This window comes from Chaetodon trifascialis, chromosome 18 (genome assembly GCF_039877785.1).
Source record: "Chaetodon trifascialis isolate fChaTrf1 chromosome 18, fChaTrf1.hap1, whole genome shotgun sequence".
Lineage (NCBI taxonomy): Eukaryota > Metazoa > Chordata > Actinopteri > Chaetodontiformes > Chaetodontidae > Chaetodon > Chaetodon trifascialis.
Window position 1 is genome coordinate 11,122,717 of NC_092073.1, and position 16,494 is coordinate 11,139,210.

The window sequence follows — 16,494 nt, forward strand, 5'->3', positions numbered from 1 at the left end:
TGATGAAGTTCGGTAAAGTTCAGGTTCTGATGTCCCATCAGTCCATACTGACATGTTGGCATTTAGCAAAGTGGATTGTGTTGTTAGTGTAAATAATTTGGAATTTGCAGAATTCAGGTGAAATCAGAACTTGGTTGCTACTAATAAGAGCTCTCAGAAGAAGTAATTATGAAGAGACAGAGACCCCAGGAATACTGGAATTCCTGCTGCCCTCTTTTTGGCCACTGCGTGTCAGGTCATTGCAGCAGCCCGTTTTCCAAACTTGTTTCCACTCTTTATTTTCTCACCCTCTCTTCCACAGTTTTCTTGTCCTTTCCTGGTTTTCTCTGTTTTTCTTTCCTTTTTTCCCTCTATACTGGCCTCCTGACAGTGTGTCTTCCTCTCCCTCTTTCTGCCTCTCTCTCCGTCTGTCTCTAGTTGACAGCTGATTACTATAAGGGCTCCACAAAGGCTTGTGTCCATTAGAATAGAACAAGGTGACAAACTGACACAGGCTTGTTTTGCCTCTGCTGCTGGTTCACATTACACACCATAAGTGGGGTGTATATTTGTTTGCATGCCTTCACACCTGTATGCAAAAGATTATTCCACTAGTAAACAATTTTGTTTCTATTTCTAAAATAATGGGTTTTATAATAAGCAACATAATATATGTGTAGTGCTATAAAGTTTGTCAGACGACAAAGACTTTCATCTTCCAGACTTCACCTGGTTCAGATTCCTTCCTAGAGCACAATTCCCTGGAAAGTGTGGAAGTGGAAAGTTTCCTTAGTGGCAGTACACACAGACACATTCCTGTGTTTGGAGTCATGGCCCGTTCTCGTGCACACTTCCGATCATAGTTGACAGCTGTCCACCTTCTCATTAGCTTACACTCTCTCACTCACTAAGGCGCACACAGACGCAGACCTCTGTCCTACGTTCTTTTTTTTTCTAACCTCCTCTCCGTCTCTAGTATTACTGACACAGGCTCACTGTGTGGCTTGCATACTCCCTACAGAGAAGTTACGGCTGAACCTATGAGTATTTTGACTCTCTGCAGCCTCTGTAGCTCTCCATATAGCTGTGTTCGGGCAGGCAGAACTGGGGAACGGGGGACACTTACTCCAGGGATTCCCAGTGAGAGGAAGTATTCTTTATAGCGTATGCAAATGATATAGTAAACTAGAGTATGTAAATCACATACAAGGAAGATGGTGCTGTATTGAGTGTGTTTTGGACTGAACAAGGACATTTCGAGGGATTGACTTCTGCAATGCTTCCCCAGGTAACCTGAGCTCTGGGCACTTGATTTTATGATGGAAAGAAATAGTAGGAGCTGAGCTGTTCCGTTTTTCTACAGTATAGAAACATAACACAACAACAACTTGTGCATTTGTTTTAACCAATTTGAAAACACATATGCATGTAAATGAAGAAATAAAATAGTTGTTTACTGATTTTGAATAGTTACCATCTTAGTTGGCAAATGAATGCTCTGTTTGTGGTCTGTTTTTTTCATCTCACCTAAAAAGTTTAGTGCACATATCCAGCACCACTGTAGGGCTTTATAAAAATGTGTTATTTAACAACATAGGGTTATACTGTATTGATGTAGCACCCTAGCAGTCTGTGCTGTGTCTAAGAGGCAATGGGTTGAGTTTAATAAAATGATGGACTTTTGGGCTTGTTACTGAAGGAAGCCACCATGAATGTTTACTCCTTTTGAGGTAATAGCTGGACAACTTGAATTCAGCTCTATTCACTCTACTCACTCACTTTTTAAATACCCTACCCTAGACAACATCATAAAGAATCTCATCACTACATTTGCACATACTGTCGTTCATTCACACATGTGTGTATGTCTGTGTGTGTGTTCTCATCTCAGGAGCGACAGCGGCTTGAGACTATCCTGTCTCTGTGTTCGGAGCTGGGCCGAGCTGAGAGAGATGGAGGTGGCGCAGCTACAAATCCCATTTCAACTGTGGCCGATCTCCAAAAGATCAACCAGGAGCTTGAGAAGCTTCAACTGAACGACGACGATGATGACACACCATCGGTCTTTTCGGACTCTTCGGCTGTCAATGGAACGACGGGGAACGGACACATGGCCTCCCCTGGATCAGAAAACGGTTACTATGATGATGATCTCCAGGTACGACAGAGGCGCAGCAGTGGTCACAGAGACAACAGGGCAGAATCCCCCGCTGTCAGTCTGCGAAGCTTCGGTCCATCACCTTCCCCACGTATACAGAGGACCAATGAGGTACAAGAGATAGGGCATTTATTTGAACGCATTTATATGTACACATCTTAAGATGTATGCAGAGTCCTGTTTATTAAAGCGTATAGCCGTCAGCTCATCACCTATATCTTAATGACTCATGACTTAATGACCGTGGCTGAACATGGCTTGGATACCGCACACAGCTGGTGAACAGGTGTTTCTTTTAGGGTCAGCAATATAATTTAACATCATTGGTACTTAAATGAGTTTGAACATACCACCTGACTCATTTACAAAAAGGAAATATAGGAGGGAGCAAGAGGGAGACCTGAGATTGCACAAGTTGGGGAATAAAATAGAGGATGTGTGCAGAGAGAACTGAAACTTATTGGTGTTTTTGCACCATTCTTTGGTTAAGCAGTAATGCATATGGATCTACAACTGTGTCCCTCATGTGTGAGACTGCAACAGTAGCACCTTTGACTTTGGTCACTTCCTCAAAAGATTAATCAGGATTCATGTGGAAGTGTTTATGCTCCCTGTTCCGTCTGGAAAACATGAGAGTGACAAGGATCACTCCTCTTAATACTTGGAAAGTATTGACATGCACATCCTTCGTATACACAGATGAGTGACATTTACAGCTCATTTATTAGATTAGAGCAGGCTAAGTGTTATCATTTACAGTTGACAGCTGTTGTTTGTGTGGGTGTGAGTGTGTGTGCACTTGTCTGCCCAATATTAATTAGCTACAATAAAAGATTTTGATTTTTTTTCCATGAACATGGAAACGTGATGAAAGTGAGTCCCCAATTTAAGCTTTAACTACATATTAACAATGATTCAATCTGTGACTTTCGTGATGATGTCATTATCAGGCTGTGGATGATGCAGCCCGTCGCCGTGGGCATGAGGTGAGGCCTTCAGAGGAGGAAGTGAGGCGTGTGGAAGAGGAGAGGATCCAGGTGCTGAACAACATGGAGGAGGTGGAGCAAAAGGTCAAAGAGCTGGACAACCAAATGGAGGAATCTGCCCGAGAGGTAAAGAGAAGGGATGCAGAGAGGGACAATATGATATACCGTGAAGGGCTTACTCACTGGTGTGTACTTATCCAAGGTGGAGGTTGAGCGAGCTCTGGTGGAGGCTGAGATGGAGTCAGAGGTGGCTGCTCTCCAGCAGGAAAAAGATGCTCTGGAAGCACTTCACAACAAGATGGCTGACCTAGAGACCAAGTCCCAACAGGAAAAAGAAAAGGTATTTAACAGGAGAGGCTTCATTGTAAAGCAGTGAGAGTGAGAGGGAAACCTCTCAGAGATTCATAATGGCTGACATGGAGGCCGAGAGCCTGTTAACACACTGGTGGGTTAAAAAGACAAGAGGACACTTGAAATACAGAGAGCATTAATCCACAGACCAAGAGGTTTGATGATGCACCTTCCTCAGATTGGTTGAATTCCTTTGCTAAGGGGCTGGTAAGTCATATTGGTATATGGAAGAAGAAGAAGCAGACTGCAGTGTTTCAAACCCCTCCTCACCATACAGTATCTCCCTCAAACATGTACACTAAACATGAGTTATTACCGGCAACAGGCTTTTCCCTTCCTTCCCAATATGTATGTGTGTGTGTGCATGTGGTGTTGAAATCACATATGCTGCTCTGAGACTCTCATACATTTAGGGGTCATGTGACTAACTGGTAGGTGTTAATCCTTCTCATGCTGTCTCTGCTCCAAATATATATCTGTTAATACTACCCAGGGTATGGCGGTCACCAAGTGATCCTATTTTACACACACTCCTGCGGAAGGACCACGGGGGTGTGGGTGTGTTTGTGCCTGTCTGAATTTTTATCAATATATGGCATCATTTATGGAATGGGAAGTGGGTAAACAGATTGAATTTGTTGTGTGGGTGCGTGTGTGTGTGTTTGTGTGTGCATGCGTTGGTATTGGGATGCTCTGCACTGTTGGAGTCGTAGCCTGATTGTGAGATTTCTATGTTAGAAACTTTGCATGATGAAACCACATCATGATGCAGAGTGAGAGCGAGGCGGAAGGTTAAGAGAGGCAGAACAGTCCGATAAATAAATGTTGCCCTGAGTGTTCAAAACTTCTGATGAAGAGGAGGTGAAGTGGAGTGCTTGAGCAGATTTTGGGTGCCTGTGTACTCTATGTTGTGGTAGAGAGGACCATTAATCTACAGAACCATTCCTTCTCACCCATACTCTCACTCACTTCCATTCAAACAAACAGAGGACACAAGGCAGGAGAAGGAACTCATGCTACTCATGCTATCTTCATGCCTCCATTTCTACTTGATTCTTCTCCAGTTCACCATCCCTTTTCATAGATGTTTTTCTCCAGCTTTCCCTCATCCCCCACTCCCTCTAGGCTAATCTTGCTGACCTGGTTGCCGTAGTGACTAACTGTGGCTCCCCAGTCCCACTAACGCTGCCATCCTCTCTCTGTCCTGTGTGCGTGTGCATCCCTTTGTTTGTATGTACACATAAACAACTGTGTACATGCATGTCTGTGTGGGTGTGTATGCGTGTCTTTGTGTCTGTGTACATGTGTGTATGTCAGGCGTGTGAGTTGCTGCAGGCAGAAAGGGGCAGAGTAGAGAGGTTGGCTCAGATTGTGTGTGAGCAGCGCTCCCAGCTGGACAGCTGCCCTGAGGCCACCAAGGAGCCCCTGCAGGAGCAGCTGGCCAGGGTCAGTACACACACACACTTGCACCTCACCAACACATGCACAGGAAGATGCAGTACGTACTGGAGCGTGTAAACCAGTGGATCCATGCAGACAAAACTCAACACGTAGACAAGCATAGAAGCAAGAATGCTCAAAACAAGTGGGAAATGCAACAGCTGTGCATGCATTCGCTGATAGAAGAAACCCAGAAAAAAAAGCCAATAATGTATATTGACACTCAAAATACAGGACAGGTGTTCACAAGAACAGACTCACATAGAAAGAGACATGTGATGCATGCATACTTGGACTTGCATGTGAAAATGCACACATTTTCTTTCCTGAGCAAACTTACTCTCCACCCCAAAGCCACCATTGATCTTTACCTGGTTTATGTTCTCTCTCTATGTCTAACTCTTAAAGTTTCTATGTCTGCACCCCTTCTTTTTTAATCAGAAGAGTTGAGCCTGTGAGAGCATCCCAAGAGTTTGGCTTTGAGACCTGTTTGGCTATTGTAGAATACACTGACATTTGGGCATAGGGTCCGAGGCTTCATTCTTTGTGTTTGATACATAGCACTATCCATCCATCCATCCATTAGCTGTACTTGTTTATCCTTTAGAGAGTCACGTGGGGCTTGAACCGATCCCAGTCCACACTGGGTGAGAGGCGGGATACACCCTGGACAAGTCGCCAGCCAGTCACAGGGCTGACACATAGAGACAGGCAACCATTCACGTTCACACCTACAGGCAATTTAGAGACACCAAGATTAGCCTAACCTGCATGGGTTTTCTCCGGGTGCTCCGGGTTCCTCTCACATAACAATATGTTGATTTCTTGAGAAGACGACACTTTTAAATCGTCTGTATTTTGGGGGAATGCTTACAGTATGCAACATGGTGCATGTTTGCTCAGATGTTGGTTATGCTTTGGTGCAGTAGTCTGCATGACTGTTAAGTGCTGATGAAACGTGAGGAATCTGTGTGTCTGGTTTGCTTTGTCTGTGCCAGCGTATTGTGGGATGAGAAAGTGCCTTTTCGATACATAATTGCTTGCATTTTTCTGAGATTTTACAATATGATTCACATGTCACCAAACGGGGAAATGATTCTCAGAACTTTGAGATATTTCTCAAACATCAGATCAAGGATGTGTCAGGCTGTTGCACGTAATCTTGAATATGTTACTGCTTCAGTGCTGCTCCAGAGTCCATTGTAAATCTCAAAATTTTATTAAATTGATGTATTTGCATTTATTTTACGACAGTACATTCCCTGTGTATATTGTGAGTACAAATCCTTGTGTTTTTTACCTTCATGCCTGCATTTTGCATGTTTGCTCAAGTGTATGTACTATAAAAGTATATGTAGTTGCATTTGTCCTGCCTGTTCACCTGTGCTTTATTTCTTGTGTGTCTGTGTGTGTTTGTGTGTCAGGACTGTGAGGTGCTCGAGACAGAGACGAAGCGTTTTGAGGACCTGGAGTTCCAACAACTGGAGCGAGAGAGCAGGCAGGACGAGGAGAAGGAGAACCATACGCAGCAGCTTCTCCGGGAGATCGCAGACTACCAACGGAGCACCGTCAACCGCAAGGTCTGTTTGTGTGGTTCAGGAAATTCTTTCATTTTTCAGAAAATTGAAAATCACCACTGACCATCATTTTACTGTATTTTCTTTATTTCTGTTTTATTTGCGTAATTGTGTGTGTGACCATAAAACTTATTTAAATGATGTGAAAGCATTAAATGTATTTTGTTTAGTAGCTTTGGCACAGTTGTCGTGCTTCATGAGTGAGTCAGAAACGCGTAACAAGTTTGCTTTGCTTCGCCTTCAGGAGCGGCTGTTAACTCTGAAGAAGCAGGCAGCACAGATTACCCAGCAGGCTCAGCGAGAGAAGGAGAGCTTCTTGAAGGAGAGGAGCAACCTCGAAGCAATGCTGCAAAGGGTACAAGGATATCCATGTTTGCATGCATGTGACCATCCTTGCTTTTCTGTATGAATGGAAAGAAAACCCACCAGTATTTTTTTAACATTGTTTTTCATTTCACTTGTTTCTTTTTTGTGTCTGTTAGGAGAAAGAAAACCTCACCACGCTGGAAAGAAAATATGCTGACCTCACTGGTGGCCGGTGTTTCACTCTCAGGGAGGTAGGTTTGATTGATGCTGACGGGCAAGAACACGAGAACTGTCCTTCTCTTTGAACTCCTTAAGACTTTTGAAGTGGGATGGTCCTTCATGGTTCTTAATCTCTGGGGTTTCCTTCTCTGCTTGCTAGGATACAGCCTCTTTGGCTGATGTGTGTCGGTCTCTTAGCGACCGCTGGTGCGACACCACTTCAGCCACAATTTCTCTTCCTCCAGTCAACTTTTGCACTCTCTCATCCCTCCTTTCCTCTATTTTTCTCAAGAATGCTGAGGTACTTTTGTCTTGTTTTACTAATATATCCCTTTCTGTTTTTCTTATTCCTTCAGAAAGTCTGTTTTAAATCCATCTTATCCTTCCCTCCTGTCCTTCATTCCTCTTTTCCTCTTTGGTTTCTTGTTGTATCTGCCAGTCCCTGCAATGCAGGAAGGAAAGTTAACCTTAATTGCACAGCTTATACTCACATATTAATACCAAGGTAACCATATAACAATGTCTATTGTCTTGTGTCTCAATGAATGTGAACAATGCAGTGTTTAAATTCCTTGTTGATATGTGAAGGCTTTTTTGCTTTGAAACTGCTAAAACCAGATTCTGCATTGTTCTAACAACTAATTCTCAAGTTTGTTGTAACATCTTAATATGGCTGACTCACCTCATGCTATGCCTCACCCCTTCTCTCTCCCCCCATTTCTCCACATGGTACTTTCCAGGGCTATGTCACAGTCAGTGAAATCAATGAAATTTACTCACAACTTGGGGGGGACCCTAAACCCGCCCCTCACCCCACTCCAGCCAATGCCTCTCCTGAGTCCAGGGTAAACCCCTTACCTGACGGCGACACCCCCAAACCACCAGAGGATGAGGTGTGTGTAGTGGCGCACATGTAGTTTAGAACACAGATGTAAATAATGAAAAGTGTGCATTGCGTGTGTGAGAGAGAGAGAGAGAGAGAGAGAGAGAGAGAGAGAGAGAGAGAGAGAGAGAGAGAGAGAGAGAGAGAGAGAGAGAGAGAGAGAGAGAGAGAGAGAGAGAGAGAGAGAGAGAGATTGAGAGAGAGATTATTTTCTCCAGTTTCCCTCCTTAATTCTGCACTTTTTCAATTTTCTGACAACCTTCCTTTCTTCTTTTCAAAGCTCTGTCATTCCTCCTCACCTGCCGACTGTTACTCTTCTTCCTCCTCTTCTTCCACCTGCCATCTAAATCCCCGCCCCCTCCCCAAAACGCCCTCTGTGCATTGGCCAGAGAACATGGTGTCATATCGAGACCCCTCTCCTCTCCCTGACTCTCCCCCACCTCCCCTTCCTGTCAAAACTCACCGTCACCGACACAGGCAGGTAATGTGTGTGTGTGTGTTTTTATGCGACAAACACATTGTGTAGAAACCATGAATTATTCAGGTAAATTCACTAATAGTATACAATTAAAAATGTTGATCAATCTAAATGAAAAGGCAAATTAATCAGTCTGGATTAAAGAAGTGCTGTGTGCATTGCTCTTTGCCATGGTGTCTCTTTTGATAGTAAGGAAGAAAAGAAAGTAGAAGTGAGAAATTTGAAATCCCACACACAGGGACAAGTCATTGCATGTTCCTTCATGAAGCGGGACAGTGTTACATGACCTAAAATTGACCTGAAATTGGATCAATTACGTTGATAATTAAGCGTGTACATCCCTTTCCTCTGTTGTGGTGTGGGTGTGTTTGATCAGCATTTCCGCTTGCTGGAAGAGAGGAGGAGGTCTGAGAAAGAGGGTGGCTCTCATCTAAGTGACACATTACCCAGGAAGAGAACCACAAACAGCATGACCCCCCAGTTCATGTGCGCAACGCTGGGACGCAGCTTCCCTACCAAGGTACACACATGTAGATGGCGTGTATGCATAAATGACACAACTCACTACAAACCATTTAATGTCATACTTTTTCTTGGTCTCTCTTTAGCTTATTTTCTCAGATTCAACCTTAAGTTGTATTGTGTATTTTTAATATCATATAAATACTGTGTACATTGTATAATTTTGAAGATGCAAGACAGAGTTTTCTGAAGTACTAAAAACACATCTTCTTCATGGTTTACAGGCCCATCAGCCCCTGGTGCAGAGCACAAGCTGTGGCAGCATTCTTCCAAGAATTCTCTCCTTATCCAACAAGGAAACTGAATCTCGACGTCTTCATAAAGGTACAAATGAACATGCTCGTGCCGTATCCAGGTTGTAATAAAAATACACCTTATATGGTAACATCTATCCTTTTGAGAGCGAGTGTGTGTGTGTGTGGGTGTGCACCTCATTGTGTTTGCTGGATTACAATGTTTCTCACTTGTTTATCTGGCAGTGGAGATAGTCCAGGAATGTAAGTGGAGGAGGACTGCTCCATCAAGTGCTGTAGTGTTGTGTGTGTGTGTTTCACTATTCTTCAGAGGCGCAGGTTTTAGTGTAAACAAGTAGAGGTAGAGGTTGCTTAGAGGTAAATGTCATCTAAGTCATCTTGCTACCACAAACGTTGATCAGACATTTCCCATCATTAAGAAAATCTGCTGTTCACTCACCACAGACTCTTAATCCTTTGGCCCTGTGTTTGGGTGTTTGCTGACATGCTGTTTTGAATGCAGACTTAGCCGCTGGAAGATGAAGGAGGGTTTGTTACTTGAAGGACGCTGTGTCTTTTCTCCATGTTGCCGTGTGTTTGGTCATAGCTTTGAATGAAAATGTAATCACTTATGTGGATACTAACCACACGCATCGACCAGTTTTGATCTTTCATGGATTAACGGTTTCATGGCTGCAACACAACAAAACACATTAGTTTCTGAGTATTGTGTGCCCTGTGGTGGAGTAGTGTTGCTGTTTTTCCTGACACTTGCACATGTATCTGGTCCCTCAGTCCCTTTGGTCCCTTGATCTGGCTCATCAGATGGGTGGGTCTGCTGCATGGGGCAGATGGTATCAGGGTTTTATTGTGTGTTTCTTCCTGTACCCACAGAATTAGTCTCTCTTTTAAGTATCTGCACAGTAATTTTGTCAACATTCCTTCTTCTACGTCTGAGGACATCTTTTGACTGCCTGGACTACTTTTTGGACTCGCACCGCCTCAACTCATTTAGCAGGATGTTTCTGTTTGTTTGAGAGCTCTGTTATTTGGTTTTTAACACGAGTAGTTGTAGGTGTGGACTTATTTTTCACTGAACGTATTTAGAGCTTTTCACAGTGGCGGGGCTTTGTGATCCAAATCTGAAGCCTACTGGGCAAACTGTTGTCCCAGATGGAGCGACACAGACAGGTACAGCACAAGTGTGCACACATGCTTAAGAAGAATAAGAAACATTAATCGCGACTGAGGCTGTTTTCTATTTCTGTGTGTGTGTTTCCAGGTCAGCCCAGCTCCCGAGCAGCTTCTCAGACCAATGTCTACCTCGATTCTTTTGGGTACCGTGACAACCAGGCCTTTGACACAATGAGCGTGGATAGCACTGACTCCATTGAAACCAGCATCTCTGCTTGTTCACCAGACAACGTATCCAGGTAAGTGACACGTGTGTATATGTGGCATACATTTCTGACTCAAGTGTAAATTTGTTCAGCTTTAATATTTCAGTGTGAAGTAGGTGCTGACAAAACATCACTCAGAGCTACTTCCGTCACTCCTTCAGAACAGTTAAGAACAAAACTCACAGACCAAGGAAAAAGTGAATGACTGAAAGGTTGAAAAGTTGAAATATGATGAGACAGAAAACTTTAAAACACACAAATGTCCTTTTGTGTTCATAATGTGAAACATTAACTGTAGGAAGGGGATGTGGGGGGTGGGGGGGCAAAGAGAAAAGAAAGTGAGTTAATGTAAAAAGTGTGTGGAGCTGCAAAGAAGAGGTTTCCCGCCTTTCATGGTCCCTCCTTGGAGAATAAGATGTGTAGAACTGTGTGTGTGTTATATGAGTTAAGGGGAACTGTTGATTAGTGTTGCACGGGTCAGGTTACAGAAGACGTGTGTGTGTGTGTGTGTGTGTGTGTGTGTGTGTGTGTGTGTGTGTGTGTGTGTGTGTGTGTGTGTGTGTCTGAACCCTCAGGTTCAGATGAACTGAGTAAACCGGTATGAGTGTGGAGGTACATTTGGGGGTCCACCCCCTGTCCGGACTAAAACCATGTGTGCTTGCTTCCCTTCTCCCCTTGTTGTAGTGGTTGCATCTGTCTTTTGTCTCCCCTCCTCTTGTTTCTCTGAATGGTATGGTCCTGTTTCTGCAGCTAGATTTTGCACAGTCCCAAACCATTTGCAGATTGACCCCTCTGCAGCATAAGTTTTCCTGGCACAGGCTGCCTCTGTGATCCTCACTATGGATCCAGTTGAATTGTGCACCGCCTCAGATTTCATTGGAAGAAATGCATGGTGGAACCGGGATCAGTGCTGGATAAAAGTAGTTTTATGATTTTTTTTTGTCACCTTATGAGTGATGTGTCCTGTTTTCTGGAGATCTCAAGAAATCCACATACTTAAATAAATAGATTTGAACTGGGCTGGTCTTCACTGAATATGAGTGCGATTCCTTCTCACCGACTGAGGTAAGACATCGGGGGTGTGACGAAGAGAGAAGGTATGGATGTGTCAGTGAGGCTGGAGCTAGACTGGATCAGTGTTTATGTGAGTAATGTAATGTGTGTGTGCTGTAAAATTAGCTGGAGTCTAAATGCAAGTTGAAGTCTAAAATATGGCAAATAATGCAGTCAAGGATATTGATTGAAGTCGGTCTACCCATCATATTTTTGATGTTGGATGGCATGTTGATTCATCTCTGCCTTGTTTCTGTCTGGGGTTTTTTATAATGAACCTTCTGTGGGGTATTAATAATGAAAGTGAATGGTGATGTTAGTGCATGTTAGTTACCTGTGAAACTAGTATGGAAATTAGCTATAAGCAGTTAAAACTATGGCAGGATTTAGCATGAGAGCTGTGGTGATTATACATGAAACTGGCAAATGGTTTTGAAAAAATACTGGAGAGCGGGAAATAATTTTCTTTCCTCCACCTCTTCTTGTGTTTTCATCTTTTCATACACTCCCTCCCAGTCCTTTTCTCTTTTTGATTAGTCGGGGTACCCTACTTCTCTCTCTCGCCCTCCCTTCCTCCCTGATTTGTTTAGACTGAGTCTAATGTGTACCATTCATCTTAACAATGTTGTGACATCATCACAGATCAGCACTGGGTGTCCATTTCCTTCTGGCTCTGGATAAGAGCGAATGTGTGCGCACATTTGAATGGCAGAGGGAGAAAATGAGAGAGAGAGAGAGAGGGAATATTACTGTTTAACAAGATAAACAACGTATACACAGATCCTTCCCTGTGATGTCAGTCAAGAATGCATATCATGTGTTGACCATCTGCAGTTTGCGAGACCTGAAGCTGGACCGGGCCAGCTGTTCTAAACCAAGGACAGACAGTGACACAGCAGAGAGTCAGAAAGTCCTCCAGAGAGACAGAGAGGGGGGAAAGAGAGATGCTCTGATCCTTAGACCAGCTTCCTTTACTAATGCGTTTCCTCTTTGATTTAACACACACACATAAACAGTGTATAATTAGGAGTATCCTCAGGAGAGGGTAGCCTTTTTGCTGGAATGCCAAACAGAGAACTTTAAACCATGACTGTGTGCATGTCTTCTCTGTGTATGCTTAACACACTTGAGAGGCTTGTTATCAAAAATGGATTATGCTTAGTCTGGAATCAAGACTGTGCTCCACCATCTCAGGAGTAACTTTAGTGCAAAGCTAGGTATATTTGTACATCCACTACTGGGGCGCTGACCTGAGGATAACACCTGAAAAACATGTTGAAAAGTCTGAATGGGTTCAGTTTGTCACGCTTGCTGCTGGTGCAGGAGGTTTAATTGATCATTAACTTGGCAGTGGCTCAGTTTAATTACATTTTAAACTGAGCCGTCATTTAGGTTCAGCCTTATGACCGCTGATATGATGTTTGTTTTCCATGACTGTGTGCCAAGTGGTTCATTGTGCCTGATAAAAAAAAAACTAACAAAAAAGCGTGTTTGTGTGCATGTGTGCTGCAGTGCCAGTACTTCAAATGTGGCCAAGTTGGAGGAGATGGAGCGTCTGCTGAGAGAAGCTCAGGCAGAGAAGAGAAGCCTCCTCGAACACAAGGTCCTGATTTCATCCCTTTTCGTTTTCACTGTTTAGGGTAGAGACAGGCCAGACATATAAAAGTGTAAATGATGATCCCATTTCTATCAGAGTGTATTTTTTGTGCATTTTAAAGCTTTGTAACGATTTAAGTGAATTCCTCAGGAGCGAGAGATGGACATGCGAAAGCAGGCGCTGGAGGAGGAGCGGAAAAGAAGGGAGGAGCTGGAGAAAAGGCTCCAGGAGGAGACGAGCAGACGACAGAAACTCATTGAGCGGGAGGTGAAAATGCGAGAAAAACAGAGGGCACAGGTAGGAAAGACGAGAAGCTTTCTCTCAGCAGTAAAAAAAAAACATGTTCTGGCTTGATTCTTACCTAAAAGATCCCTTTGAACTTGGTGTTACCTTTAGAGGGAATTAACCTTTTGCTTGTTTGACAAAGCGTCCCATCTTGGTTCTGTGGAATACTTCCCTCCTCCTGCATGGTTTCAATCATGTCTGTGTTGACAGTTCTCAGTATAAGCTTCATGCATCTTTTGTTCTCTTGCCTGGACCATCAACTGTTGGCGGCACAAGAAAGAATCATTAATCTGTCTTAACATATGATATGCATCTGCAAGATTATATAAACACAGAAGATATTAGAAAAACATTCCCTCTTCGTTTTGAGTGAACCCAGTCACTCTTTTCTCCCTGCAGTCCCGGCCACTGACTCGGTACCTGCCGGTGCGAAAGGACGACTTCGACTTGCGGGCTCACATTGAGTCGGCGGGCCACAGCACAGACACGTGCTTCCACTTGTCCATCTCTGAAAAGACCTGCCGAGGCTACTTGGTCAAAATGGGAGGCAAAATCAAAACCTGGAAGAAACGCTGGTTCGTCTTTGACCGCAACCGACGCACCCTCTCCTACTATGCAGGTAGGCTGGAAGAAAACTGCCAAACGGAGATGCAAATACACAGACAGCAGGGAATATGCGTGCAGAGCCTCCACGTGGATATATTTACACTAATGTTTTGTATTTCCTATATTTTACTTGCATTTAAAATAGAAATAAAAGAGAAGATGCTACAGTACGTTTGCACACATTCATATTAATAACTATGGTTCTATCATCTGCAGATAAACATGAAGCCAAACTGAAAGGAGTCATCTACTTCCAAGCTATTGAAGAAGTGTATTATGATCACTTGAAGAATGCACATAAGGTATGTGTTCGCATGTGTACGTACATGCAGTATGTTGCTACATGTGTGATGCATGTACATAAAGATGTGATCATCTTCTGATTCAATTTCCCCATTTTTAAAATTCTTCTTTCTGTCTCCTCCCTCCTTCAGAGCCCAAACCCCTCCCTGACCTTCAGTGTCAAGACTCATGACAGAGTCTACTACATGGTGGCCCCCTCTCCTGAGGCCATGAGGATCTGGATGGATGTGATCGTCACAGGCGCTGAGGGATACACCCAGTTCATGGTGTAGTGAAGGGTCAGGATCGGCCAACGTGCTTCGACTCTCTGTGGCTTTAAAGACTACGTTTTCTGTCCTTCCTTTCTACTTGGACTTTTTTCATCTACAAGATGCCTCAAGACGGTTTCTACAAAGGATTTTTAATATGGGGATACAATTAGAAAACTCAGTTTGAGCTCTATTTAATGTCATTATCAACATCTCGTTAACATGAACTTGGAATATATGACAACGACGTAAAAATCCTCAGTGCCTAAACAATTTTAGCATGTCATGGATGAACTTGTGGTCAATTTTGCAATGAGTTGAATCAATTTGAGGCCGTTTCATGTGTGTTTTAATCATTTTAGACCATTGTCTGTGTACAGAGTAAACAATGCATATTATTTTAGTAAAGGTAGAGCGAATGCATTTTAATTTCATGTATCGTTACTGTGGCATTCTCAGGTCTTAACTGTGTGCGTGGATGTGCATGCATGCATCCTATGATCATGTGTGAGTTTATACACATTATGTGCTCAAGAAGTGCCTGTTTTGTGTGCATACTCTATGTACACGTCAAGTTACTGTGAGCTTCTAATGTAGCTCCAAGGTGCTATTCTTACATGGTGAATGACACTAATAAGTCACACCCTCGTGTAGAACGTTTTAACAGGGGAGTAATTACACACTCCACACAGTGGTTATCAATCATTTTCAGAATGGATTACTGTTCTAGGTTAAGAATAATGTCACCACAGGCTCGGAAATGAAGCTCAAACAACTGTTAAAACATAATCAGTGTCAGGTGACCTGTTACTTTCCAATTTAAGGAGTTAAATAAGCAGGAAGAATAATGACTAAAGGCACAAAAAATTTTTGTACATTTTGTTTCTAAGTTGTAGTTAATTTTAAAATAGTCATAGTCCATTATCAACTCAAGCCTCTTGTTTGTGCCTTGTTTTTTAATCACTTTTTGTGTGACAGTATTTTGACATTCATATTATCTAAATGTTTAAGAGCTACATATCTCTATATACTAAATGCCAAATGTGGAAATATGGTCCTGAATGGTTTTGTGAGAAAGAGCCCTCGTAGGATTAAGTTGTCTTTTCAGGTGTCAGGAAGAAAAGAATCTATGGTACATGCACTCACTTAAGAGGCCTTTAGTCATGAAAACTGACTGTTTGTTGTGCTGCTTTGGTCCATTAGCTTTCATTGCATTGTTTTTATTACCACTCATTCAGTGTTTTAGTTAAACCAACTATCACTAAAGCTGCTTTTTTATTGTATATCATATTCCATGCTACGTCTGAGTAATTCAGTCCACTGATCAGCGCATTTATCATCTTGCTTTTTGTTTTGTTTTATTGACCAAAGGAAATGTTAATGTGCTATAATGTATATGTGGTTTCTTTTCTTTGACTTCTCTTCGTTCAGTACAATAAGATCAAAATTGTATGTTTTTACATGACAAGCACATGGTTACTTTCCACCAACTAAAGGAGCTGTTACAGTGGAAACTTCCATGAGATTAACTTTTTTTTTTAAATAATTTTTTTATCCTGATCCTATTGTATTTATGCTATTACCAGTGCATGTACCTTAATTTTGTATTTCCATATGAATAATAAAAATGCTATATTTTATCTTTACAATGTTCATATTTTGAGAAGTCTTTCTGTGAGAGCCCAATGTGCAGGACTTGTTGCCAACAACAAAGTAATAGTTGCTAATCACATGAATGACTTGAGAGATTTAGAAAAATGGCAAAGTTGCTCGTTGAATACGACATTCTATAACATGCACTAAAGCCACTAATCTCAGGTGTGTCCACATGAGGTGGCTGTTACATTTTAACTAGTGTGTCAAATGTGTG

The 16,494-nt window shown here is 42.6% G+C and overlaps 1 protein-coding gene across 5 annotated transcripts in view; it reads left to right on the plus strand.

Annotated features, from left to right (window-relative positions):
- The window catches only part of phldb2b (pleckstrin homology-like domain, family B, member 2b), a 39,906-nt gene extending 23,630 nt beyond the window's left edge, over positions 1 to 16,276 (plus strand). For 2 of the 5 annotated variants that reach the window (XM_070985690.1, XM_070985692.1), the window contains 18 exons: positions 1,871 to 2,248; positions 3,088 to 3,249; positions 3,326 to 3,463; positions 4,792 to 4,920; positions 6,339 to 6,494; positions 6,736 to 6,846; positions 6,974 to 7,048; positions 7,177 to 7,317; positions 7,757 to 7,909; positions 8,180 to 8,380; positions 8,754 to 8,897; positions 9,124 to 9,223; positions 10,415 to 10,565; positions 13,098 to 13,188; positions 13,333 to 13,479; positions 13,867 to 14,086; positions 14,290 to 14,375; positions 14,508 to 16,276. In XM_070985690.1, coding sequence (XP_070841791.1) covers positions 1,871 to 2,248; positions 3,088 to 3,249; positions 3,326 to 3,463; positions 4,792 to 4,920; positions 6,339 to 6,494; positions 6,736 to 6,846; positions 6,974 to 7,048; positions 7,177 to 7,317; positions 7,757 to 7,909; positions 8,180 to 8,380; positions 8,754 to 8,897; positions 9,124 to 9,223; positions 10,415 to 10,565; positions 13,098 to 13,188; positions 13,333 to 13,479; positions 13,867 to 14,086; positions 14,290 to 14,375; positions 14,508 to 14,648 — 2,724 coding nt within the window. In that variant the 3' untranslated portion in view covers positions 14,649 to 16,276. The remainder of the gene's footprint in view (positions 1 to 1,870; positions 2,249 to 3,087; positions 3,250 to 3,325; positions 3,464 to 4,791; positions 4,921 to 6,338; positions 6,495 to 6,735; positions 6,847 to 6,973; positions 7,049 to 7,176; positions 7,318 to 7,756; positions 7,910 to 8,179; positions 8,381 to 8,753; positions 8,898 to 9,123; positions 9,224 to 10,414; positions 10,566 to 13,097; positions 13,189 to 13,332; positions 13,480 to 13,866; positions 14,087 to 14,289; positions 14,376 to 14,507) is intronic. The other 3 variants (XM_070985694.1, XM_070985691.1, XM_070985693.1) reach the window with 3 other exon arrangements.
- The last annotated feature ends 218 nt before the right edge of the window (positions 16,277 to 16,494 follow it).